Source organism: Melanotaenia boesemani, chromosome 12 (genome assembly GCF_017639745.1).
Source record: "Melanotaenia boesemani isolate fMelBoe1 chromosome 12, fMelBoe1.pri, whole genome shotgun sequence".
Taxonomy (NCBI): Eukaryota; Metazoa; Chordata; class Actinopteri; order Atheriniformes; family Melanotaeniidae; genus Melanotaenia; species Melanotaenia boesemani.
In genome coordinates this window covers 30,138,084-30,165,852 of record NC_055693.1, presented here as the reverse complement: position 1 = coordinate 30,165,852, position 27,769 = coordinate 30,138,084, and the positions used below count along the sequence as shown (strand labels likewise).

General features: G+C 38.0%; 1 protein-coding gene across 1 annotated transcript in view; it reads left to right on the top strand.

The window, feature by feature from the left end:
• The window catches only part of LOC121650136 (calcitonin gene-related peptide type 1 receptor), a 34,949-nt gene extending 9,994 nt beyond the window's left edge, over nucleotides 1-24,955 (top strand). The window contains exons 2-13 of the mRNA XM_042001461.1: nucleotides 9,685-9,793; nucleotides 11,399-11,552; nucleotides 11,740-11,850; nucleotides 13,984-14,096; nucleotides 14,569-14,660; nucleotides 14,767-14,893; nucleotides 15,055-15,208; nucleotides 15,316-15,376; nucleotides 15,575-15,641; nucleotides 16,679-16,897; nucleotides 17,484-17,525; nucleotides 21,191-24,955. Coding sequence (XP_041857395.1) covers nucleotides 9,719-9,793; nucleotides 11,399-11,552; nucleotides 11,740-11,850; nucleotides 13,984-14,096; nucleotides 14,569-14,660; nucleotides 14,767-14,893; nucleotides 15,055-15,208; nucleotides 15,316-15,376; nucleotides 15,575-15,641; nucleotides 16,679-16,897; nucleotides 17,484-17,525; nucleotides 21,191-21,412 — 1,437 coding nt within the window. The 5' untranslated portion in view covers nucleotides 9,685-9,718 and the 3' untranslated portion in view covers nucleotides 21,413-24,955. The remainder of the gene's footprint in view (nucleotides 1-9,684; nucleotides 9,794-11,398; nucleotides 11,553-11,739; nucleotides 11,851-13,983; nucleotides 14,097-14,568; nucleotides 14,661-14,766; nucleotides 14,894-15,054; nucleotides 15,209-15,315; nucleotides 15,377-15,574; nucleotides 15,642-16,678; nucleotides 16,898-17,483; nucleotides 17,526-21,190) is intronic.
• Nucleotides 24,956-27,769: the final 2,814 nt, after the last annotated feature.

Below are 27,769 nucleotides of genomic sequence, written 5' to 3'. Positions count from 1 at the left end.
CTTTTTCTCAGTTAACACAGTGAACAACCCGGGATTTAAAAAAACTCATCAACACGTTGGACAAACGGTATCACTGCCATCTCGTCTCCATTCTGTCTCTCCTGCCCTGGATGATGAGTGTGGTGAGGGTGTTGTGAAGGACGTGGCTACAGTCCAATGTTTCGCCACTGCTACGGACCTGTTGGCAAGCCGCACCATAGAGCCGTATATAAATGCCGCGCTACATTTTATTGATGCGGATTTCAACGTGAAAACAAAATGCCTCCAGATTCATTTTTTCCAGATCACACCATGCAGAACGTAACTGCTGGTCTGAGACAAACAATAGCTATGGGGACCTGGTGGAAAGAAACGAGTCTGTACTACCACAGACAACGCTTCAAATGTCACACTGACCCAAGGTTATAATAGTTTTTGATTTTTTTATTAGTTTTAGTTTTTATTTCGTTTTGACTTTTTCTTTTCAAATTCAGTTAGTTTTAATTAGTTTTTAGAGCACATTTTCTAGTTTTTATTAGTTTTCGTTTTTTAAAAATGCTTAGTTTTAGTTTAGTTTTTATTAGTTTTAGTGTTAGTTTTAGTTTTTTGTTTGTTTTTTCCAAATTAGAGTATTTGCCAAGTGCAAAATTCAAAATAATCAGAATAAGCACTGTATAATAAAAACTTTTTAAAAAACTGTATCAGGAGGAAACATGAACAGCCATCAACAAATCAAACACAACAGCCCATAAGACAGTAGCCATAAGTAAAAAAAAAATGTGTGCAATGCTGCTTCTGAGATAGTGTGCTAGGTAAAAATCAACATAACCAACATACTAAAGACACACATCAACATAACATGAATCCATTCAAGAGACAGTTTACAGTTCTTGGCAGCCAGGAATCTAAAGGAGCTCATTCTGACTAATCATGAACAACCTCAACAACCCAACAAACTCTGGACCAGAGGTTTAATTCGTTCATTGAAACAATTCACAATTAACTACATAAAGAACAGCACTAAAGGTGCATGTGAGGTCCTGTGCAGCAGTACAGGACCTCACATGTTATACTGGACATGATAAAGCTGTGGATATTTTACACACTGAAAGTGAACGTGTCTGGTAGAACACAGAGCCAGCAGCTGGTTAAGATACTGATGGATCTCAGCTGGATGCTGATGTGCTTTTCTTTTCTTTTCAGAATTAAAAGTTTAGTTTCCCAGAAAGACCAAGAGAAACTCATCCATGAATCCATCTCCAGTAGACTGGATTACTGTAATGGTCTTTTAACAGGACTTCCTAAAAACGCATTAAACACCTGCAGCTCATCCAAAACATAGACATTTTTAAATCCATGTTAAAAACATTTCTTTTCTCATGCGCCTATGCATGACATCTGCACAGAAACTTTTTTATCTCATCTTGCTTTTAATCATTTTAATGTAATTTATGATTTTATTGTGATTCTTGCTATGTGTTGCTGTCTTTTATTATTTCTTAATATCTATAATGCTTTTGTTTTATGTAAAGCACTTTGAATTGTCCTGTACATGAAATGTGCTGTACAAATAAACTGCCTTCCCTTCTATGCTAAACATACATAACCTGCTGTCCAACACTGTAAACAAAAACTAATTTAAGCCTCTCAAATTCAGCTTTTCAAGATTTTGTGTGTGACTGTGTGTGTAGGTCTGTTTGCGTGTGTGTGTGCAAGACTATATGTGTGTATAACTCACAGTGTGTCTGTGACTCACGTTCCCTCCCCATGCTGCTTGGCATGGCTGAAGCTTATCTTTCCGTGGAGGGGGGCAGAAAGGCTACCTGGTCCAGGTGCTCCTGGTTAACCTTCGTGTGCAGCTTTTCAAATGGATTTTCAGATTCGTGGTTTTTCCGTCCACATATTTTACCACCTGCTTCTTCTACAAGCACTATATCTTCGACATGGTCATAACGAAAGAAATCCCAAACAGGTCTCTCCTCGCTTTCTCCTAACTTTCTCCGTAGCATCACGCTAGCCGGCGCGTGGACACGCTGTTGACACGTGACGTCACAACGTAAATCCGGCAGAGCGAAGTAAATAGATTTCATATCAACCCCTAGGGTTTACATTTACAAAAAACGAAAACGAAGGACATTTTTGCTTTAATTTTAGTTCGTTTTAGTTTGTTTTGTAAACACACAATACAGTTTCAGTTAGTTTACGTTTTTTTAAAAACTGTCGTTTTTATTTTTATTTCAGTTAACGAGAATGTTTTTTTAATTTTAGTTTTCGTTTTTTCGATAGTTTTCGTTAACTATAATAACCTTGCACTGACCCCCACCCCGACCGAGCAGCCCTAGTTGCCAGTTTAACTACTTTGGTGCAATGTTTAGCAAGTTTTCAGACACATCTATTGACTATTTCAAAGAAATGATTAGCAACAAATCTAGAGACCTTTTCTGGTGTTATTGGCGACTTTTGGAAACTGACGTGAAAGAATGTTTACTTCTTCTCAATGAGCAGCGCTTCCGCCCCTCCCCCGCTCATTAGCTCTTATAGCTGCAGTCGGAGCAGGAGACGTTCACCAGCTGAAGCTGTTAGTTAAAGTACTTGAAATGGTACTTTAACTTTAGGTCTGTTCATTGTTGGCCAGGGATATTTTCTGCCAAATATGATGCTGTGCATGACAGCCAAATATCTCCAAGAACAAGAAGGAAATTAGCAAACTTCTGCCACACATCTATATCCTGCTTAAAGAGGCTTTCTAACCGGAAACTATTTCCAAAAGCCAAACTCTTTTAGTCTTTTTTAATTGTACTGTCATGAAGGTCAATATTTGATGCCTGTGGAGTCTGAGATGTAGCTCTTGGAGTTTTTTGTGGTCTGACCTTGAACTCAAACTGATGTGAAAATCTGCAACTGTATTGAATATTTTTCACCTGTTTGAAAATGACCCTATAACCTTTAACAGACTAATGGGCACCAGCAGTTAGTTCTCTAAGACCACTGCTGATGTCTTTCTTCCTTAGCGTTGTGTTTAATGTGTTGAATGCTTCAGACCAGCAAACTGCTGAGGTTTTCACACGATTGTTAATCAATCAAACAGATTTGATACGTAGTAATAAATTTTTTTTAAACTACTTCTCCATCTTGGCTCAGTTTTCATTACATAAATAGTGACACTGTAATAATGTTGTTTTTTTACATGAATTTGTATTTGTTTAATTTTAAGACCTGGTAAAAATGTACTCTTTCACTACTGTTTACATCTAACCAAATCAAATATTTACCAATTATGCTGTTAGTTTGTAATTTAACCCAAACTTGGATATTTCTTTGTTGTAGGCTGATGATGTTTACCACCCAAATTAAAACCCTCTGTATTCATCTGTTATCTGGTTATGTTAGCTGAGTAAAGATCTAGAAAGTAAAGTTTGCCACTGTGATTAAATATTAAATGGGTAGAACTAATTCTCTGAACAGCAATGCATGTCTTAAATTAGCTCTGCTGTTTATTATGCACCGATGCAATGTTATCATGAAACATTTGGTTTATTATATTTGTCATACTCAGTAAATATATACAGAATGTATAAAGTTCCCAAGAAAGTGACTTTTTTGAGGAATTAAACTAACTGCATTATTAGAAGTTAACCAATTCTATTGGCCTTCTGATAAGTAGTTTGATAGCCTCCTAGCCTGTTTCCCGCTCCAGAATGAGGCAGTAATGAAGTTTTTGGCCTTTGCCAGCCTAATGGACATCCGAATGCCATTGGGCGGAACTTTGCGTAACTCGACTATAGAACCCCAAACATCCTGTGATTGCAAATGGATGTTTACAGCCAGCGAGAACATCTGCAGGGACACTGGGATTTGATAAGTACAGGCAGGGATCTGGCACAGGGTGAGGAGACAGCAGATGTTCTGCACAGGCTGTTGTCCTGGGTAACTTCCTGCATGCCAACAGATGTAATCAATGATGTCATCTCTTGTGTAAAGTTTACATGACTAACCACTCGAGTGAAACCCTCAGAGGTGCTACAGATAGTGAGCGACCCACAGTTTGCACTACTCTGTTGGATTTCAAACAGATCAATGATCAACTGTTGTGCTTCTGTGGAGGTTGCTCACAAAGCTTTGAACTGCAATTACCAAACCAAATAAATAGATAATGTTGTGTTTTTCTATTATTTTTCCTCTTTTTAAGCTCTAGGTTGTTACATTTGTTCATGTTTGCTGTGCCTCATGTGCAGTACAAGAAATGTCTGTTGAATTTTTTATTACTGTTCCTTTTGCTTGTTTAGCTATTACAAAATTTTAGATGTTGTGACAGTTATATAAAAACTGCACAGCTTGGAAAGTAGCACAGTACACAGCAACTACATTTGAGCTATAAAAGTCACTATCAGATTTCAGACAGGAAAAAGCAGCAAAAGTACACCCAGAATTGCTTTGCTATTAAAAAGCTGCCAGCAGAAGTAGTTGTAATGATCTACAAACAAGTCTAGATGCTGTTTTGGACCATTTTGAGCAATGGCAACTTCCGGATGGCAGCATGTGTGTGACAAATGCTAGATATTAGGATGTACAAAAAGTGACTAATTTAAGAGTGTTAAGCAGTTGGCAGAGGCTACAGAACTTTATTTGTAGGCTGCATTAGTACCAAAGCCATCTAATGATGTGGCCTGTGATAATCTTGTACTGGTAACTGAGTGGCTGTTGGTGGCAAATGAGAATGTGACTGTTCATCTGACTGCGGGGCAGTAACTCATGCATCAAGCAATTTGATCATCATCTGAAATGGGCATTAGAATTGCAAGATTAGCATTTAGCATATAGGTCAGCAATCTTCTAGAATATACACTCCCTCTGTTGGGTAATATTGCCACGTTCAAATGTCTAGGCTGACCAATAGCATGCTGATATTTAGAAACAACTAAATCATTTACAGCTTTGCTTGTTAGCATACCAAAGCTAGCTACGTTAGCTGTCAATTTGGCTTGATGCCTTTTTATTTAGTGGCAGACTGTGTACTATAGCTGCTACCTTGTTATTGTATGCGGCTGGAAAATGTTCAAAGTGTTATTTCAGTCTTAATTTTCTACATTTTATTGTTCCATAAAAAAAAAACTTAAGCTTGCAAAGTAAATAAAAATCAAAACCAAAAAAAGTATCAAAATCAAATAGACAAATAGAAAAACACAGAACTCCTATTAGGTATGTTTAATGTTCTGCTCACCATTTTAGCTAATCTGAATAGTTATATTTGTGTAGCATTAGCATTATTATTGTTATATTGGAAGGCAAACAGTAAAGAACAGGCAGAGTTATTCTACCTAACTTTAATAGAAAATAATATCAGATTAGCTAAAGCATTGAAGTAAAAGTGAAATTTGCACTGAACTTCCACTGAATGTAAATCATAATTTAGTATGATTTATTATGGATAAATTTGAAATTAAAATGGCTAGCTTAGAGCAGAGTGTTTACCAATTTGGCCTGAGTGTGAACAAGTTGATTTCTGGGTTAATTGAAAACAGCATAAAAGTATAACCTTTTTATGGTTTTTCCAATAAATGTTCCCTTATTGTTGATATATTCAGTATGGCACTATGGAGCTAAAGTATGCTTTTCTGTTCATGCCAACAACTGGGCCATTACTAGTGACTGCAAAGAAAATCACTATTAAGAAAGCCTTCTTTGACGTCTGTTTTTTGTTGCCATCTGACATGATGCATCATCTGTATTATGCATGAAAAACAACTCTTGCCAGGAAACAGCTGGGAAACTTGGCGAAGCAGAACCGGGTGTGTGCATTCGAGTGTGTGTGTTGTGCACTTGTGCGTGTTAGCATACATGTACGACAGAGCAGCTGACCTCTTCTTGGCTGTTTCTAATTTGCAGATCACCATAATGTTTTACAATCCCACTTTCAGTAAGCCCCTCCTCCTCCATTGCTCTTCTTCAGTGTAAAGCTCTTGTAACTGTTAGCAGACTTGAGGACCAGTCTCTGGTGACAGAGACCTGTGAAAACAAGCATGGTTAAATCCCTCTGTGATGTACTATAGATGGACTAATGGCTCTGTTACTAGCCTCCTCATTTATTCTTTGTGCTGTGATGCTGTTCCCCCTTCTAGCTAGTTAAAATGATTTGGAAGCTAAATGATGAATATTCAAGCTTTGAGCGGAGTTAAGTGTTTATAAAGTGCAATACTTCCATCATCACTCAGCACTAGAATAGAACAGAATCAAAAAATCCTTTCCGTTCTTTGTACCTCGGAAGGGAAATTTGCATTAATGCATTAGCAAAAGGATAAAGAGGGCATAAATTTCCATCTAAAAATGTAGATACTTGTTATCACTTGTAGCTAATGCTCCAGCCACAAGTAAAATGCTTGTCTTTGTGTTTTTTATTTTCCATCCATCCACTCACCCACACACTAACCCCTGATCAGATTCCCCAGATGTCCTTCGACATGCTGTGTATTAGGGATAAGCATTTTAGGTGATTTTTGAAGTCGACCACTCAGGCCTTTCAAAGTCGATTAGTCGTGACGTCGCCGTGACGCCATCAAAAATAAAATTAAAAAATACTTTATCACCAAATGGAAATTGTAAAACATGTACGAGATGTTATTTGTATATTGCATGTGCTCCATATACAGGTGTTTCTTTACATTGTTATATTTTTAACATTGTGTGGGATATAGTGTCCTTTATTGTTCAGCAGGTAGATGAGAAAGTGGGTCAGGAAGACATCAGTATCAAACCTGGGTGGGCTGCATTTAGATGGCGGTGCTTTGCTACGTGAGCTAAACATTGCTCCTATGAGAACGTTCAGCAACAACAAACTGCCCTCGTCTTTCCATCTGGTCTTTTTGCTCCTGTAGCAACACTTTTGTGAGCAACAGCAGCTGCGTTTCCATTACAGTTTTTTACTAAATAAAAGCAATATTTCCAAAATTTCAACAAAGTGCAGTTGCGATTTACAGGTGTTTCCACTGAATGATGTTTAGCATATTAGCTGTTATTCTCATAAAATCTCATCCTGCAAGACTCCACTTTGAGGAGGAAGGAGATTTCCAATTCCTTGTAAAACTCTGTATTTTGCTGTTGTTTGCTATCAAGGATGGCAGTTATATTTTTCTTTAATTATTTGTTAAAAGATTTCCGTCTCTTCCTCCGTCTACTCATGCCGCGCCATCTTTATTTGAAATGAACTGGTCACGTGACCCGTTATGTCACATCCAGGGATTTGTAAATGTGAAAAAAGTGTCTCCATTACACTTCTGCGATATACTTCTATATCGACTCGTCTGAAAATCCACCTCATCAGAGCGTAAAAAGGTTTAGCGGTATTTGAGAGGTTTTTTTAAAATGTAGGTGTTTCCATTACCAGTTTTTATTGCGATATTTAGGTTTTGAGCAATTCTAAGGGTAACGGAAACACACCTATTGTTGCTTCGGTCTGTTCCCTCCAATAACAAGAAAAAACTTTGGCAGAAACAGCTACTAAACTTGGGTTTCTAGGTGAAGCAGCAGCTAACTTCAGGGTTAACACCCTTCAGTTTACCCAGCAGTGTTGAAGCAGACACTGGAGCTAGAAGAGCTGTGTGGTGTTTATTGCTGAAGCTGGTAGGAAAACATTCCCTGCTAAACAGGAAGTTTCACAGCGACGTTACCCCTCCCTACTGCTCTGACTCCTGTGCATCTCTCCTTCTATCCAGCTCGACCATTCTTAACGGGGCCACGCTGTTCTTTTAACACAGCGCTGTAAACAGCACCTTGCGCTGTTTTAGCTAATCAGTCGTGCTTATCCCTACTATGTATTAATAAATTTTTCCAGTTTTCCAATTTTCCAATTTATTATTATGATGTCTTATTTTTATAGGGACAAAACACATAAATACATATATTTCCAATATAATATAAGCAAAACTGTTTTTAAATGGACCTTACTTTATTGTAGAAGTAAAGGGAAATACTTTAATCAAGAACACGATTTATTTTAAACATGGCAAACTGATCAGTCCAGCATTGATCACACAGAAATTCACCGCTCAACTGTTGGAACTTACCAGACATTTAATTCAGCAGGCAAATAAAAACCTGATGCTAACAGCCAAATTTGACAAGGGGCAAAGTTTACACATTTAATTTGTGTGGTCTATGTAGGAAAAATAATTTCTTAGGAGCTTTAAATTTTAGGTGTGTTGTATCTTGAATCTTATTTATGCTATCCTTGGAAGATGGTACACCATGCAGATACTAGAATCAAAGATGAAAGTTTCCGTTGTGTGTTTTCAGTCATTTAATCATGAAATGGGAACAATAACTTTGGTTTGTTTACTAGGTCCTTGATTGTTTGTGAGAATTTTGAACTACTGAGAGGCCCTGTTCCCATTTTCCCATAATTTTACTAAACAAAAACTAGAAAATGTTCTCTGTGGAATACAAAACTCTCCCAAGGAGCTCCACTGAGTCGTCTGTGTTTAGTCAAACTTAATGCACTATTGCAGTAACTTTAAAATAATATTTTTGTTTAAACTAGAACACTGGTTTATCTGATTCTGTAGAATTAGCAGCAGTGCTTATACATTTTTGTCTTTACCCATAAGGTATATGTTAGCTAATTTCTTTTTTTTCTGTAAATTTCATTAAGGGCTTGACTGCTGCGCTGTGGGGTCACTCTACTTTATTTTGCTATGTTTGTTTATCTGTCATAATATGACAAATTCATTAGATTTCATCTCTTCCGTTCATTGGTTCATGTTTTCTCTGTATCCCCGCTTTCCTTTGCTTGTTTGCATTTCGTGCTGAAAGCACTGCTGCCATGTGAACATTGTTCACTGGTGTATATCAGATTCTATAAAAATGCTAGCAATACTGGCTGCATTGAAACCAGTGCAGAATTCTTGGCGAACGTTTTGCTGCTTTTATAGAAAAACATGTTAAGTTAACTATCTCGAGTAAAGACAACTGCAAATTGCCTGTTTTGCAAAGCAAATGTGTACTACCTGAGGGATACATTTCTATTTGAATTCTGGCTCATCTGTTATGCAGCAACCTTGAAATCTCTGTGGCCCAAAGCTTCACTCCAAACAACTCTACAGGGCTTTGCTGTGCTGAGATGTAAGAATCACCTTCAAATGTGAAAAGTCTAACACATCCCCACGTACAGAGACTCAGTTTTTAGTTCTTGCGACATGGTGCAATGTATGTATGATTTAAGCATCTCGCTGCAGCAGTAACAGCACGAGGTGTGCTTACATGACTTTTGTCAGAAAACTGGAGCTTCCTTTGAACGACAGAGTTGTGTTGGCCTTATTTGAATGGCTTGTTTCTTCAGCTGTGTTGTTTTTTAATCACCAAGCCAAGTGCATCGTGGGAGCATTTAATTTCAGACTGACCGACAGTAACACTGACAGTGATGGCATGCTGTGCTGTCTGGAAAGGTGCATGCTTAGTGTTAGCGGTGTTCCACTGACAAGCCTTTGGTTGCCCTGCAATTTGAGCACAATTTCTTATTGACCCAGAAATCTGAGTTTATAGTTGCTTTGATAAACAGTCATGTCTAGCCTTTTTAAGCCTGGGTTTTAATGACCTTTTATTCTGTTACTGGGTTCTAGTACAATAGCAACGCTTCAGGAGCGATAAATGAGATGAGATGAGTGCTGTGAAATGACCTTTATGGGGGTTTCACTTGTTTATTTTCCATTTCAGATCTGCAGCTGTTGAATCACCAACTGCTTCTGAAATGGCAGAGAAGAAGCTGGACAGCTTCGGACGGAGGTGGATGGTGGTGCTCGTGCTTCTGTGCAATCTAACAACGGTAGGACAGGTTTTACATCGATTATATAGTAACAACTTATTCCAACCTTAGACTTATTTACTGTTGAATATTTTATGTTGGAAATGTATTAAATAGTAGAAGTAATAGTAGCAGACACATCTGGTTGGTAACACTTCTACTGAAGAAATAGAATAGAATTGAATAGATCTTAAATCAAAAATGCAAACACAGTATTGCAGAGATGCACTATAAAATATAAAAACAATACAAATTAGATAAAGTACATTTGAAACACTTAAAAAAGTAAAAACTAAGGTGCAGCAGTTCATATCGGCCTATGGGTGGGTCACTGAGTTCAGCTCAGAATGGCATTTGGAAAAAGATAAGATGCAGCGTATGTCTTCTTCTGATGAAGAATATGGCTTTTTTGTTTCTCATTTAATTATTTATTTAGCTTTTATTTGTTTTTGTTTTCTTTTCTTGGATATTAAAAATTATTAAAACAATAATTGGTTTAAGAAAAAAAGGAAATAAAAATGAGAAAAGAGAAATAGAAAACAAATTTTTGTTTAAGAACTGAATTTAAATGATCATTTTGCTAAAACGTAGGTTGAGACGATGAAGATGATTGGCTATGTTGCTATAAGTTGCTAACTATTCAGTAAAGCATGATTAAAACTTTTAAAAACACGGAATTAGGTTTCCAAAGCATGACAGTGGGCAGTGTTTTCTGCTCTCAGATGCCACATTCTCACGATGACGTCCTGCTGAGAATTCATGTCGCTGTGATGTAAAAGTGCCAGCAGGACCGGGACAGACTTATCCACCACCAGTATTAAAACTCTGTCCTCTGATTTCCGCCTTTTATTTTATGAAGCCAGTTCCTAGTTCTTTAAAAAAGTCTGTAAAGGCAGGTGTGATTTAATGGAAGTGATGTCATAGTATAAATGTGAGCACTGGGGAACAGATATTAGTGATTCACCTGAAGTTGATTTGGTTACATTTTTAATTCCACCTGCTTTTTATCTTGTTGTTCATGGTTTTTAAATAATTACGTAGTTTGGCTTAACTTGTTTCTTTTCATAAGTTATTTTGAACGACTTCTTTTTCACCTCTGCCATTGTTTTATTTTCAGATTCACACTAGTACATGTTTTTTTTTTTTTTTTTTTGTTTTTTTTTTTAACTCCATTCCAGGTTTTTTATTATCACCAGGTTTACTTTACCAGGTTTAATCCAGGACTCCGTAGCTGAAACAACCTTAAACAAGATAAATGTTCCCATGCAAATTTCTGACTCTGCTTTACTCAGACATGAAAGTATTTCTTACAACCTTGAGTTCATTTATATTTCAGGTATGCATACTGTTATTTAACTCGTCTTGCAGCCTTTCTTTCTGTCACTGCAGAGAGAATTTATCATGCATTTGTCTACTTATTTTTTTATTTATTTATTCTCCTCTTTGTGCACCATGTCTTGTGAGGTTTCTCTCCTAGCTACTGGATGAGTTTTCTTTTTGTTGAAACATAGGCTAATTTCCTCTTTTGTCTTGTCTGTTGGACTTTTTAAAGTAGAAAAAAAGAGAAAAAACTGAAAAAGAAACCTTTACAGTGTATGTCCTCTCTGTCTTTCTCCTTTCTTGCAGTTTCTGGTAAAAGCAAGCGTAGACCATAATGAAACCCAGCAGCAGCATACAACAAATGTCTACCATAACATGGGAGTCACCAGGAACAAGATAGTAACAGCACAGTTTGAGTGCTATCAAAAGATAATGAAAGACAATCCCCTCAGCAGACAAGGTAGCTTTGATGTTTATGAATGTTAAAGATGGTTGAATGGTTGCAAAAGATAAATTAAATACACAGCTTGCAAATTTTTCCAAGAGTACTCAATATGTGGTTTACATTTGTACGTTCCAAACAGCAAAGACTTGGAATGCTGACTTAGTAAATCTTTTGGACCTAAAATATTTCCTTGTTGTTTCAGAGCCCATGTGTAATCGCACTTGGGATGGCTGGCTGTGCTGGGATGACACTAAAGCAGGAGTTACATCAGAGCAGCACTGCCCGGACTACTTCCAGGATTTTGATCCTTCAGGTGGGTTATCAGCTTACACTAACCATGCTGAGTCAGCAGAGTTTGTGATGTCCTGGCTTTTACTTAGAATACAGGTCAGATTCTAATCCTTAGTTTGCTTTTATAAAGTCCAGCTTTGCCTAAACTGGGAAAACCTGATTTCCCTTGCTGAATAATAAAGTACTATTCATGACTAATAAAACAATCCTCACAGAGTTCCTTTTACAGTGCTTTTGGAAAGGTTTCAGATAGTCCAAGGTTCTCTACAGTTTGTTGTTTTATACTCATCTATAAGTTTTTTTGTTTTATTTTTTCAACAATCCATAGACATTTCTCCATGTTGAGTGAACAACAACAATTATATGCCATGTTTTTTTAAAATGGTATATATATAATAAATTATATGACTGAGCCCCATTTCTGGCCGCATTTAGATCCTCAACTTTATATTTGATTAGAACACCTGTAACAGCAAAGGTACTCCTATTTTTAAGGTGATAAACAGCAGGTTTACGTGACCAGCCGGCCCCTCCTAACCCCTTCAATTATTTTTAAAAATAATTGAAAAATCTGGGAAGTGTGAACCTCCATTCTCTCACATCTTCTGTTTGCATTTTTAACTAATAACAGCTTGGATGGTCTTTTTTTTTAGCTTTGCTATTTGTTTGACTTTATTGGGATTTTTTTTTTTCTTTCTTTTTTTTTGTTTTTTTTTTACTGATTGATGATTTTCTATCTGAGTTTGGTGCAAAGTGGTAAGCAGAAAGGCAAGTTCATGAAGGAAAAACCAAACCTTTTGATAGCGGCTTCTTTTATACCCAATTGTGGCACCCTCACCTGTCATCACTTAATCAGCTGATTGTAGAAACTTCCAGACCAAGCGGCAACCTCCGCCTATGCGGAAGTACAAAAAAAGCTACGAGCTGTGGGTAGTGACCAAAAGAACGAGATTGCGAATACAAGCGGCCGAAATGAGTTTTCTCTGCAGGGTGGCCGGGCTCTCCCTTAAGGGTAGGGTGAGAAGCTCGGTGATCCAGGAGGGGCTCAGAGAAGAGCCACTGCTCCTCCACATCGAAAGGAGCCAGATGAGGTGGCTCGGGCATCTGGTCAGGATGCCTCCTGGACTCCTCCCTGGTGAGGTGTTCTGGGCACGTCCCACCGGAAAGAGGCCCCGGGGAAGACCCAGGACACGCTGGATGGACTACATCTCGCGGCTGGCATGGGAACGCCTCGGGATCCTCCCGGATGAGCTGGTGAATGTGGCCGGGGAGAGGGAAGTCTGGATTTCCCTACGTAGGCGGCTGCCCCTGCGACCCAACTCTGGATAAGCGGCAGAAGATTGATTGATGGATGGATGGATGGATGGATGGATGGATGGATGGATGGATGGATGGATGGATAGATGGATGGATAGATGGCGGTGAATTTTTTTCTAACTCATCTGTTAGGATGTTATTTATTCTTGAAATTCAGCATAATTAGGGGCATGTCCTTTTGATTGACAGGTATCCATATCCACGGAAAGAAGGGAGAGTGCAGCACAACCACAGTTTTTAGCCCGCTAACAGCACGCCTTAACTTCAGCCCGCCTACGTCCATTAGCTGGTTAGCTACCATTGCTTGGGGTTAGCTCGGTCAGCTCTTAGCTACTGGCAGCTAGGTGTTTGATGGTTGTCAATCATTCACTCCCACCTTCACAGTCCCCCTCTCAACTCAACCTCTTTGCCCATTTTTGGATTTTCCGGGACTAATGACACGCGTGACGCATTACATGGTGACGGTGGGAACGCCCAACAAGCTTCACTTTTGTTCTTCAGAAACCTATGGGTGACGCCACGGAGGCTACGTCCATCTTTTATATGCAGTCTATGGTCCAGTTCTGTGAACCTTTATTTAATTTTTACTTCTATCATAACTGTGGCTGAATGTGTTGCTTGTATCAAACTCTAGATTTGTTTATATTCTCCAAGTACAATGAAGTCAATCAGTGAATTTAATCAGTTTTCATGCATATGAAAACTGTTTCATTTGAGTGATTGAAAAGTGTTCCAGTCACTAAGCAAGAAACCACCATAAAGATTAGATAAAAACATGTTAAAAAGAAATAAACACTGCAAACATGGTCAGTTGACTTTTTTTTTTCCTTTGCTTCAGAAATTGTCACAAAGATTTGCTCTGACAGTGGACACTGGTTTCTGCATCCTGAGAGCAACCGGACATGGACCAATTACACCCGCTGCAATGAGCACACTAATATGGGCAGAATGGTAGGTTTTTTTTTTTCATTCATCCACAACATTTATGGTGGAAACATCTGACTCTTGATCGGCACTGCCCTTTAATCCAGTGTCTGGACAATTACTGTACATTTGCAGAGACAAGGCGACAGGAAAAGGTCGTCTTGTCTCTGCAAATGTGGCAAGTCATGTTGCGTTGAGTTCTGTAGACAGTTACAACAAATACACACAAATACACACAATATACTTAACTGAATAAAGCTAATTTTAATTTTGTGCTAGATTAAATGTGCTTAAAAGATTGTGTAGTGCCGCTAAATGTTATGAAATGAAATGAAATGAAATGAATGAAATGAAATGAAAAATACTTTATTAATCCCAAAGGGAAATTCAATAATTATTTTATTTATTTTATTAAGTTATTTTGGAGCACAAAGAGCCATTAACACATGGATGATCAGACTTAGTGAGATTACATAATTTCTGTCTCATTTGCTTCCAGACCGCAATGAATCTTTTCTACTTAGCCCTCATAGGACATGGACTGTCGCTGACCTCCCTCTTCGTCTCCCTTGCTATATTCTTCCATTTCAAGTGAGTCTAAGCTCCTAATGTCCGCATGTTTCATTGATGGAAGTCTTTTCATGTGTTATTCAAGCTATGAAGTAAAATGTTTCTTTTTTTTCTACATCTTTTGCAGAAGTTTGAGTTGCCAAAGGATCACCCTTCACAAAAACCTCTTCTTCTCATTTGTTCTCAATTCTGTGATCACCATTATTTGGCTGACTGCAGTGGCAAACAACCAGGAGCTGGTGCAGAGGAACCCAGTTAGTTTACCAGTTGATTTGCATCTATGGCTCTAGCTTGGACAGCTCTTGTCAGTTTTAGTATATGAACAGACTATATCAGCTAAAAAAGCTGCTCTCAAACTGCCCTACTGTTTACTGCCGCCATCTGTGTTCATTATGTGTGTGTTTCTCTTCCTCAGACGAGCTGTAAAGTGTCCCAATTTATTCATCTGTACCTATTTGGCTGTAATTACTTCTGGATGCTGTGTGAGGGAATTTATCTGCACACGCTCATCGTGGTGGCTGTGTTTGCAGAGAAGCAGCACCTAATGTGGTACTACCTCCTGGGTTGGGGTAAGTGGGGGATTTGGGCACATCAAACTCGATTAAACTCTATGAAGGCCTTTCAAGATCTCCTGCAGTTTTTAAATTAAATCCTCACTTTCATCTTTTCTTCACAGGCTTTCCTCTTATTCCGGCTTCCATACACGCCATTGCTCGGAGTTATTATTACAACGACAAGTAAGCTAACCGTCTAGCAAACAGGAATAAATTTACAAAAAGCAACAAGTGCAACATTGAAAGCAGCCTCTGATGAATCCCGGGTGAAATGTTCCAAATTACTTTATAAGCAAACCCATCTGTGTAATTGGTTGCATGACATGTGATGCACCAATATTGATGTGTAAACCTTCCTGTTTTGTTCCCTCTCTATTGTAGCTGTTGGCTTAGCTCCAACACATCGCTACTCTACATCATCCATGGTCCCATATGTGCTGCTCTTTTGGTAAGAGGGCTTACACTTTCTCCTGACACCAATCACTTGCAACATAATATATCAGAAAGTGTTTGTTTACCCAAATGAACCAACCGATCCCTTCCGTGTTTCTCTTGCTACACTGTTTCTCTTGCGCAATGAGCACATAATCTGCTTTTGTCCTCTTGTGAGTGGAGACTGTGGGGGGCTCCAAGCAGGACAGTTTCATAGCTTGTTTAATTGTGTTTGTCTTGTGAAATCAATTCATCTGCCCCTCCGAGAGTCCACCTTCTGGTCCCCAGGCCTGGGAGGCCTGTTTTGGTTTTTAAAGCATTTACCTAATCAGTACAGTGGGACGTGCTTCAGGGAAAACATGGTCCCATAAGACTCTCACTTCTAAATGTTCAGCTTTCAGAAAACAGCTTATTTATTTAAGGTATTGTGTATCTTTTTTTTTTTATCAAACTTTAACCGATTTTAATAAAATGAATTTTGCAGCTGTTAAGTTTCAGCCTTTAAGAAAATCATATTACTGTAAAATGATGTTTTCAACATATGTGATCTAAAAAAAATGTTGATTATCTTTAAATAAACAGAACTACAGATAGTAGATCATGAATTGAACCATTTTAAAGAGTAATTGGTACAATTTGTCACTTTTAAACTTCTTAGGACTGATTGCTCTCGTTGCTAGTTAAATGTTTGTTACCCATTTGGGAAACTGGGCTTTACATTAGAGAGCAGTGGGCTGTCATATTTCAGTGCCCAGGGGAATGTTATGGGCTTCAGGGCCTTGCTCAGGGGCCCATTGATTCATTATAGTTGCTAGTCCAGGAACTTGAAGCTGGGTCCTCCAACCTTACGCAGAGTATAAATCCAGCTTTAGAGTGGTTCACCTTTTTTGCCAGTCCAGGGACTTGAACAGGAGTTTTTTTGTGCCCAGTCCAACAATCTAACCACTGGGCCACCATTCCCCCGCTATGTGCATTGCATTTCACTTCAGTTCAGTTCCAGTTTCTCCAGTGATCAGAACATAATGCTGATGTACAGATTTCCTTTCCCAACAGGTCAATTTGTTTTTTCTTCTAAATATCGTGCGAGTTCTCATCACCAAACTGAAGGTGACCCATCAAGCAGAGTCCAGTCTCTACATGAAGGCAGTGCGAGCTACCCTCATCCTGGTACCTCTTCTAGGAATTCAGTTTGTCCTACTTCCCTACAAGCCCGAAGGACGGGTCTTCTCAGAGATATATGACTACATCATGCACATACTAATGCACTACCAGGTGAGATAGTGGTTAGTGGTCATTGTGGAGGCTTGGGTGGCATGGTATTTAAAAACAAAAAAAACAACAATATTGTGTAAATGCATGTCCAGTTTATATTTTTAGAATGGTATTCAACAGTCGCTGCCTGTTGCATGCACTGCAACATTTCCTGAAAAAGCTCTTTTAACGTGTTATTTTTTAGGAAACATGATTACACTGTCTCTCTTTCCTCGATTCGAATAGGTATTTATTTTGCTAAAAGGATTATTTCCTTAGCGTTTAGTAAAAAAATCAACATTCTTAGGAATGAGACATTGTTTTTGTTGTAGCCTGGGCAAGAACAGCAGGAAGGAAGGTATGAATTATCTGAGCTGAATAGGCCTGAAATCACTTCCATGTTGACGAGCTGTTATCAGGTCATCTTGAGCTGTCTCAGCTTGGCCAGTACAAAAACAATGTCTTGAGAAATAGGCTGCATCATATCATATCAAGTTTCACATCTTCATAGCACTCTTAAGATTTACGGTGTTGTCTGCAAAAAATAAAGAAAAACTTGCTTATGAACAGTTGCTAAGCTGAATCATTCCTCCTGTTTCCATTACAGGGTCTGCTCGTGGCCACAATCTTCTGCTTTTTCAATGGAGAAGTAAGTAGAGGTTATGCCCTTAAACATTTTTTTGTTATATTCATGCACATGTACACACATGTGCACTACCATTCTTATTGTGATCAAGAGTAGCCTCGACAAGATGTCCAAAAAAAAAATTTTTTTCTTTTATTCAATATTTTATTCATAACAGAAAATAAAAACAAAAAAAACATGTCAAATGTTATTTGGGAGGTATTTTACAAATTCTTGAAAAATATCAGCCAAAGGCAGAAACACATTTAAAAGAGTTGGACCAGGGTCAACATATGGCCAGAAAACTAGATGCTACAAAAAACCAAACAAGCATGTTGCAACTAATCAGGTTAACTAGTTAACATGTCTGAGAAAAACAGCACCTTAGAGAGGCAGAGTCTCTCAGTATCAAAGCTGAAACCCAGGACTGTTGATCAGGCAGAATGGACTTTTATTGTGGTAAAATAGGCACCAGAGGATAAAATCAGTCCAAAGTGTCAAACCTGTGTAACATCTCTTACAACAGTGTTTCTCAATCCTGGTCCTCAGGGACCACTGCCCTGCATGTTTTAGTTCTTTCCAACTCCAGCACGCCTGATTTAGATTAACTGAACTGCTTGTCAAGTTCTTTGCAAACCTGCTAACGAGCCATTCATTTGAGTCAGGTGTGTTAAAGATGGACACCTCTAAAACATGCAGGGCAGTGGTCCCCGAGGACCAGGACTGAGAAACACTGTCTTTCAAGAACAGGGTCATATTTTCCAAGTCCTCTACTTTGTGTCTGGGGAATTCAAGCATTTTGGTTTGATCTCAACTTGATGGGAAATTTGTTACTTGCTTTGTGCCAGTGCTTTACATCTCTTTGCTTTTCTTCTATTCCTGTAATCACATATACTGTACATAAATACAGCTTATTCCCAGTAAAGCTGCCACCATTCACATTTCTGTTTTCTGTTGTCAGATGGTGAGATAAGCCTGGAATTGTCACTGAAAAGTGACACTTCTGTGTCGTCGTTACAGCATTTGGAGACTGTTGCTCTGCTCTGATAAAATCCTGATTTTGTTTAACAGCATCACCTGATAAAATCAACATCCAAATCAGTAAAAGATGACATCTGTGCTGGCGTATCAGCTATGTTTATGATCAAGATAATGACCACGCAGAAGCTTTTTTTTGTTTTTTTTCCACACAGTGCTACCAGTGTTGAGGCTGATGCAATGACAAGAGTGCACAAGCAGCTCACAGGTGCTGTCAGTGTTGCCAAATTGGTGGACTTGTTGCTAGATTCAGTTACTTTTCAGACCTGCTCAGAGACTTTATTTCCTTAGCAACACATCTAATGACTTTTCTGACAAACTTTAGCCACTAGAATGCAGAAGAAAGTCAATATTGCTATGTGCAAACAGAATTTCATTGCCTATATTTTCCAAGCCATGCATGGTAAGAACTAGCAAACAGGCCTGCTTGCATTTATGCAGATAAAGTGGTACACAGTAGACCAAAGGAAGTGGAGGAGCAGCTACTAAACACTCAAAACATTCTGCCAATAACTACCTTTGAGGGATTGTTATACAGAAATATAACCAAAATCACTGCACAGACATTGTATTTAAACTTCTAAAATAAAAATTTTACCAGAGTACAGCAGCCTTTATATTTTTTAATTTATTCTTAATGGGCCACTTTTCAGTCACAATTTCAGAATGTATTCATTGCATTTATCTGTAGTTTATGTAAGCAACAACAAAAGAAGCAAATAGACTGGAATAAAGCAGAATACTTCATTGACATAAAAATGTTGTTAATATACTAATTAGTGTATGCCAGTTTCTTCTTTTTACGTGGCACCACCATTGATTACATTGTATTTTCCACTGCATTAAAACACTGATGTATGGCATGAAATTTACATGAAAAGCACAAATTGTTTGAGTTTTAAGGCCTGTACATATTCTGCAAGAACATGTGTAATTGTTTCTTCTCCCAGGGCTGCGAGAAAAAAAAGGTACATAATTTTTTCTCCCAGCTCTGGTTTGGAAGTTCTCACAGTTTGTTCTCGACACATCATGTGGACAGAACTATTTTCTCATGTCGTGTCTGATAACTAATGTATGATTGGCCAGAAATTTGAAGTGACTGAGATTAAGGTGGTAAAGAGGGCATTTTCACTGATATGAAAGGTTTGACAAGATTGAATAAAAAGCTTTGAGAAATACGTAGCAGAGTCAGTGAGGAAGTGTGAAAATCTTTTCAATGCTTTTCACCGTCTGGAGCAAACCCCCTCCCCACGTGGCTCTGCAGACGAGGTTTCTTGTGAAGCATGAGATGCCTTGACCAGATATAAAATATGTCTTGTTCTTGCCACCTTGAGAAAAGTAATATTTTCCTTTGTTGTTGTTGGGTATGTACAGCCTTTAGGTTCTGAGGCTTAGGCTAGGTACACACATAAAGATTTTTTAAATCTGATGAGATTTTTTTATCTGTTCGAGACCTCACACGTGAAGATAAAAAAATCAGGCATTTAACAGTTTTGATCGTATTGTCTGTGGTGTGCTCCTATAATCTAATCACAGAACAACACACACACAACGATGCTGTCCTGCAACCCATCTACAATCTAGTCCTCTGAGCCAGACATCTCGCGTGATCAAACGAAATCAAACAAAACAACGAAACATAGCAACAACCTGGCAACAACTGGAAAACACAACACCCAGCATGGCCGAGGACATACATAATGAAGTAATGATGGTAGTCTTATGATTAATATTAACCTAGCCTTACGAGTCCTGAGAACATTGTTATCGTTATTGAGGCTTATATTAACAGTTCAATACTCTCAATAATTTTCATGACATCTGTTCAATCTGAAGAAAAAGACACAAAGAACTTGTTATGTCAGAGTTTTTTTCTTTTCATTCACTGTTGTTTATTTGTACACTACCCTTGTATGCAGGCTTCCCTAATCTGTAGCTAGTTATGCTCTGTAAGTTTCTGCAGGAGTATGACAATTAAAAACCTTGCAAGTATAACACTTGCAAGGTTTTCCTTGAAAGAACTTATATACATTTATTGTGTTGTTCTTTGTAAAGAACAATAGCATAGAAACACTTTTTTTTTGTCTTCAGTGAAGCTGTGACTAGACAGACTGTTGTCCTGTACTTCCAGCTGTATACTAGGCTAGCCTCTTTGCTGCTAGCTTAATTGCACTCTCACTCAATATACCCAAATTTTTAGATCCATAAAACATTTAAAAATATATGTAATAAAAAAAAAGAAACAGTTTCCTAGATAAATTATAGAACTGGAGCCACAAGGCAGTTACCATATTAGCTAGACTAGCATTAGCTATCTGAAAATAATCTTTTCTGTTGTTTCTTTTTTATTTTATTTTCTTTTATTTTATCCAAGACATTACACAAAGGTGCTCGGGGGACTGATAAGTTATGACTTACCAGAAAATATTCATAGGAAACCTGGTTAGAGAGACATTAGGTAACTTTAAAAGTGATGGCACAGATTTTTTTTTTTCTTTTGTTTCTTATCCTTGAGAAAGTAATTTTGCATGTAATTTTTTTACAGTGAGTGCTAAATTACTACATGTGATGACATATATTTCATATTTTTACCTTTGTCTGATATTTCTAAGCAGTTCCTGCAATATCTGAAATATGATTCTTCTGTTTAGGTCCAAGCAGTGTTGCGACGCCATTGGAACCAGTATCATATTCAGTTTGGCAACAGCATAGGAAACCACTCAGATGCCCTGCGCTCAGCCTCCTACACGGCCTCCTCCATCACCGAGGTGCAGGGCTGCTACACCATTGACAGTCACACAGAACACATGAATGGCAAGGGCTTCCACGACACAGATGTTGCCATCTTTAAGTCAGACAGCCCCTTCGCCTGACCTCAACACTCTTCTCAAACTCATCCATCCTTAAGATCTGCAGCATGTTTAGGTCTCCGTGGCAAGTAGGAAAACTCGCCTCTTCCTGCAGATACAATGTCAGAGGAAACAAGTGGGAAGAAGGATTGTACACACGGACTCTCACCCACCAACAGGAAATGAACACTTCTCTGTCATATTAACACAGGCCCTTTAACAATACTGCAAGGTGAGCTTGGTACAACCATTCCTGCACTGTGTTTTGTCTACAGTTTGCAACTGAGCTGCTTCATTTGGACTATGACGCATTCTGATAATCTCAATATTTTTGCAATCTTTCTGCCAAAAAAAATGTGTTGACTGGATGAATGGTGACTGTTTGTTTCTCCCTTTGGCATCAGGTTGTGCACGAAAAGCATCTGATTACACTGTAAATTCTTCTGACACAGTGCCAAACTATGAAATCTACCATTTTGAATTATTATATATTTCAACAAAGAATAAAAATGGACGTAGGGACATCAAACAGGTGCATTTAAATATATCAAAGTGCTATTATACTGTCTATTTCAAATGTTAATTTATCTAAACACATTATTTTTTATTAAATAGAAACTGAATAAATACCAAACAGTATTTATTGAAGACAACTTGCTACTTTTTCCTCAGATGTTGACAATTAAGTTCTGACATGACTTCATGCCAGCTATACATTAACTTTAAAACCACTCTTGTTTTTTTTTCTTTGTTTGTATGTGCACAGTCAATACAAGTTAACACAAACACATTTTTTAGAGATATAGATTTGGTCGTGCTAATGATTGGGCTAAAGCCTGAAATAACTCGCTAGTGCCGTTTTTGTTTGTTAGTTTTTTTTTTTATGAAATCAGGAATTTACACATCCTTTTGTATCTGCTCATTACACTTGAATGTACAAGTTAAATTTAAAGAGCTAATTCTATTGAACATTAGCACATCACATTCCCTTTCACTGCCGTCTTCATCCTCATTCTTCCTGAATACATACTGTAGATATTACTGAGCTGTGAGCATCGCTAAGTATAAAGACTGAGAGCAGCATAGTGTTGTGAAGATCCCGATCAGAGGATATGATTATACTAAGCAGGTATTGTTTTAGTGATTTTTAGAATTTTTAAGTGTATATTAGTACAATACTCACAAGTAAGCATTAATACTTCCGTCTGCTTTTTAAGAGGATAGTTTACAGTCCTTGTTTGGGAGTAAATTACTACTTTGATCACAATTTAAAGGGTTTGATGGCTAATGAGTCAGTGTTTACCAATATCAAAATTTCTGTCATAAAAACGATTTTCAATTCAAATCAATTCAGGATCCATCAATCAATATATCACATGCTGATTTAACAAAATCACTCCTGTTCATATCAAATCACAAAAAGCAACTAAAATATCAAAATCTACTTTTCTTTCCGAGACAATTTGATGACAATATATATTTTGTTTTTTTACAAAAAGAGACTCTACCGTTTCTGGATATTGAGCTTTAAAACATTCACATCATGTAAAAGAAATGAACTGTTTATTGACATTAAAGCAGGATATCGTGTAAACATTACTCCTATTTAGAGTCTCACACCAAATATTGCTGGAGCTTAGTTATGTAAATTCAGGCCACCAAAGCCTCATAGAGGAACGGCCACTTTCAACTGTCTTTAGCTGGATAGTCAAAATACAAAAGAATCCTTTAAGGCCAGTAAGGTAGACAAATTACCGTGAATATTTTTTACATTCAAAAAAGAATGGGAACAGAAAATTAGCTGCATCAGTAAAATCCTCCTTCCATCCCTCCATCATCTATACCGCTTTGTCCAGTGAAGAGTCGCGGCGAAGCTGGAGCTTACCCAGCTGGGTGCACCCTGAACAGGCCACCAGTTCAGTAAAATCCCCATGTAGCGTATTCAAAACAAGTTCGCTTAAGATTCCACTATTAAAGGGAGTGTCAGCCAGGGATGTTTAACTCTCTTTTATTAGTTTAATATATCAAAGAAAATCATATTTATCCTTTCATGTGTTGAATATACATGTTTATATTTATTAGTTTGTGCTGCACTTCTCCAGAAATTAAAAAGTGGATGCATCAGTTGTTTTTAGATGCATTCTTTATTATTTTATCCAGCAATGGGCTATAGTTGGGAAAACAAGCAATTCAGTTTAAACCTGATAATAAGAAAAATTACAATATTCGTTGCAATATTTCCCTTGAAAAGAAAACTCTAAACAAAAATGCTTCCTGAGCTGCATGATTTTAACAGATTCATTGCTGTTTCACATATTCATATCCCACACAGCCCTCCGCTTTGTTTTATAGCATTTTGTTTTATCACATTGTCCATAATGCTGGGAACAGGAGTAACAATCAGCTGATGTAAATATTTTTTTGTAAATCTAACTTCTCTTAACAGAAAAGTTGTGATGTGAGAGTTTATGTGCATGATTTATGTATACAGTATTTATAGGTATGCTATACTATGGAGCATTCAACCACTACTTCAGTGTTTTAGAAGGCGTGAGGTTCTGAATCAGGATTTCTACTCTACAGTCATTTCTCAACATGCTGCTGTATCTGTCTGCCCTCATGACCTCTCATCGCCTCTTATTGATTGTGTCAGCTTGCTTACTGGTATCAATTTGCCTCAGATGTTGGAATTTAGAGGGAATGAGAAGTTGGCCATGCTCAAATTGCTATTATTTGTCACACATTATTATATTGCGCTTTTTTGTGCCATGTAACTCCCTCTTAACTGTCCAGTTGAGGCTTATTTTTTTGGTGAAACTCTAAAATGACTTTTTCCAATTTGTTATGGAACACACCATTTACTTTGCCTGTTAAAAATCAGGAGGTGAATGATCTCAAATGTGTCCAAAGAAACCATCCTCCAACAAATTGTCAGTGGCATGTCTATAACTGGCTGTTAGTTCATCAGATTCAATGTCCTTAATACAACTGTGATAATGCAACAGGAAGAAACATATTTTGATGGTAACCGAAATCTAAAGGCAGTGGGTTCAAATCAGACATGTGAGTATACAGTGTGCAATCAGCCTGCATTTTCCAACACTTCGTGTCTTTTTATAACACACATGACGGACACTTTCTCCTCTTTAATGTACGACCTGCATTTATGATCGTCACAGTACTGATTTCATTATGATGCTCATTTGCAATGACAGAATTATGACTCTTCATCGAAAGTCATGTATTGTTTATGAAGCTAAAGTCATTTCATCAAAACCTGTGGAAAAGCCAGATACTTTTGGCGAGTGGAGTGTATCCTTTGTATCATTCTTGTTGTGTATTCATGTGTTCAATGTTTTCTTTTGACTCTTCCGAGAGTTTGTGACAAAATGTTGAAAATTATAACAAAAGCATTGAGGAAATCGTCTGTAGTTTTTGTTTATACTCTACTGTATCTAACTTTGATAGTCTTGACACATTGACTCCACACTGTTTTTAGAATGTAAATGGTTTTGTTTTAGTTCTCTGGATGTGAAGAGAATATATATATATATATATATATATACACACAATGTCTCTTTTTTATCATGGCAAGTTAGACAATGTTGCTATCTTGTGTGTATCTGCATACAAATATAGTATACACAGAAAGAGCCCTCAGTTCTTACTTTTTTTTTTTTTTTTTTTGCATTTCCTGCAAATGTTAGTCCAGCCCAACTTCTAGCAAATTCTACCATTGTGGCAACCATCAAAACATATCACAGCGAAATCCAAGAGGCCCTGACGAAAGCTAAAGCCATCTAGTGGTGAAGTTGGAGATTGCAACCAGCTCAAACACTCAACTTGCTGTCTAGCAACAAACGACTGGCCTAAGTATCTGTCAGAGGGAAATTCTCCTTTGTAGCTCTACAGCAATTTCCATCTTGGAAAACTCTTCAATGTTTATTTTTGCATTTTGACATCTTATTCAAATTGCCTCTTTGGACTATGATCTTCCATATTAAATGTGTTTCCACAATCTTTTCACAAAACAGCACCAACATCTGCTTATTATTCCAATTTTTCTTCATCAACCTTTGAACCGGACTTTCCTTTCATGTGCCTTTTATGGCAGTAATTTGGCCACAGAAGTATGAAGAAGGACCAGCTGGGTGAGTGGCTATAAATGTTTCATCGCAGGTAGAGACAACTTAGCGTCTGTAGTGACTGAATCCAAACACAAACTTTTTAATAATGTTATCATTTTTTCCTCATAGATCTTGCTTATGTTTCACGCTGCTTTATGACCAGTAAACAACCTCTTTGAATTGCAGTATTACATCTTTAAAACTTTAATTAAATAAAAAACAAAACTCAGTTTCACCTTAAAATTTTTTCAGTTTTATTCACAGATGCAAATGGCATCTGTTTCCAGCCTAGAACTGAAATCTTTTTCAGTTTAACATGTAAATATTTCAGATCATTCACAGATTAGTGTTGAAGTAAATCCAGCTAAATGATAGAGCATTACTGAACTGTAGAGCTGATTTGACACGTCTGTGGCTCTCAAATGGAATGTGGTAATGAGGAAACATCTGACACTTTGGCAAAGAGACCATGCAGTAACTGTCACAACAAGCAATCAAACTTTCTTTTAATGAGGTTTGGCTCCGAAATCACTTTTGTTGCAACTAAAGACAAATCCACTCCCAAGTATGACTGACTTAATATTAGAACAAATTATCCAACTAAGGTCCAGTTTCTAAACAAAATATTTGGAGATTTTTGTCTCACCCCACAGCCTCCCTGGTAAGGTCTATTCAGGGGTCCTGGAGAGGAAGGTCAGAAAGTGGAATTTTGGACTAAGAAGGAGTACTCTGGTTCTCTTCCCCTCGTGGAGCAGTGGACCAGCTCTACACCCTCTTCGGGTTCTTGGAAGGGGCATGGGAGTTCACCCACCCAGTCTACATGTGCTTTGTGAACCTGAAGAAGGCGATCAACCGTGCCCCCTTGGGAATCCGGGGGGGTGCTATGGAAATATGGAGTACTGAGACCCCTTGTACGAACTGCCAGAGCTTGGTCTACATTGCCAGCAGTGAGTTGGATTTGTTTCCAGAGGGTTGGACTCCGCCAAGGCTGCCCTTTGTCAACGATTCTGTTCATTACTTTGATCGACAAAACTTCTAGGTGCAGTCGAGGTGTTGAGGAGATCCAGTTTCATGGCCTTGGCTTCATCAGGCCATGATCTCCAAATCTCACTGGAACAATTTCCAGCCAAGTGTAAAGCAATTGGGATGAGAATCAGCTCTTCTAAATCCGAGACCATGGTCCTCAGCTGGAAAAGGGTTGAGTGTTCTCTCCAGGTCGGTAATAAGGTCCTGCCCCAAGTAGATGACTTCAAGTATCTCTGGGTCTTGATCAAGAGTGGGGGGAAAAAGGGAATGGGAGATCGTCAGGAGGATCGGTGAGACATCTGCAGTTATGTGGACTCTGCATCGGTCTGTTGTAGTGTAGAAGGAGCTGAGCAGAGCTTTTTTTTTTTTTCCATCACAGCATTTCTGGCTCTGAATCTGGGGAGACACTATATTGTTATGGTGATTCAGAAATAAACATAGATGTGTCAGATCAGATTATTACAGAAATCTAATTACTCCTAGGTAACTGATTGTAATTCTAAATGAGTAAATTAAATAATTGTAAAGTAAATTCACTGTGTTTTATAAAGAAAAGAAAAAAGTTATCTGAGAAAATTTTTAATATTCAAGAAAAATAGGTGATGTTACATAATTAGCTGTAAATGAATCAATATTGAATCTAATCAGATTTAATCAAAATGGAATCAAAATAAGCTGCTGTGAATCCAATTAAATCAATTTAGGAACTGAGTAGCAATACAAAGCCCTATTACTAGGAGCAGTGAACTGCCAGGCCAGATTCCAGCCCCCGGGGAGCAGAAGTGATTAAGGGCCTTGCTCAGGGGTCCACAGAGTTTTTAACTTGGTTGCCAGCCCTGGTTCTGATCTGAACCCAGATTCTCTAGACCCAAGCCCTGAGTGAAGACAGAACCCTCTGAGCTGAGAAACTTTAAAGGTACACTGTGCAATAATTACTGGTATCTAGTGGTAAAGAAGGGCATAGAAATTACTTCAAAAGCCGATCACAGTTGTGAGGCGGATAGTGGCCGTCGATGGCCAACATACTTTCAGACATAAACATGTTTTCATCTGTGAGTGGATCCAGTGGCCTCAGGTGTAGCGATGACTGCGCTACAGGAAACTACTTCAACATTGTGTACGTGTGTACTGTCTTCCAGTCCTTTTGGGATGTTACTTATCCCAAACGGTGCTCTAGCACCTATCAACAAAGCTCAGAAGGTTCTCATTTCACAGAGTTGTTTGTCTA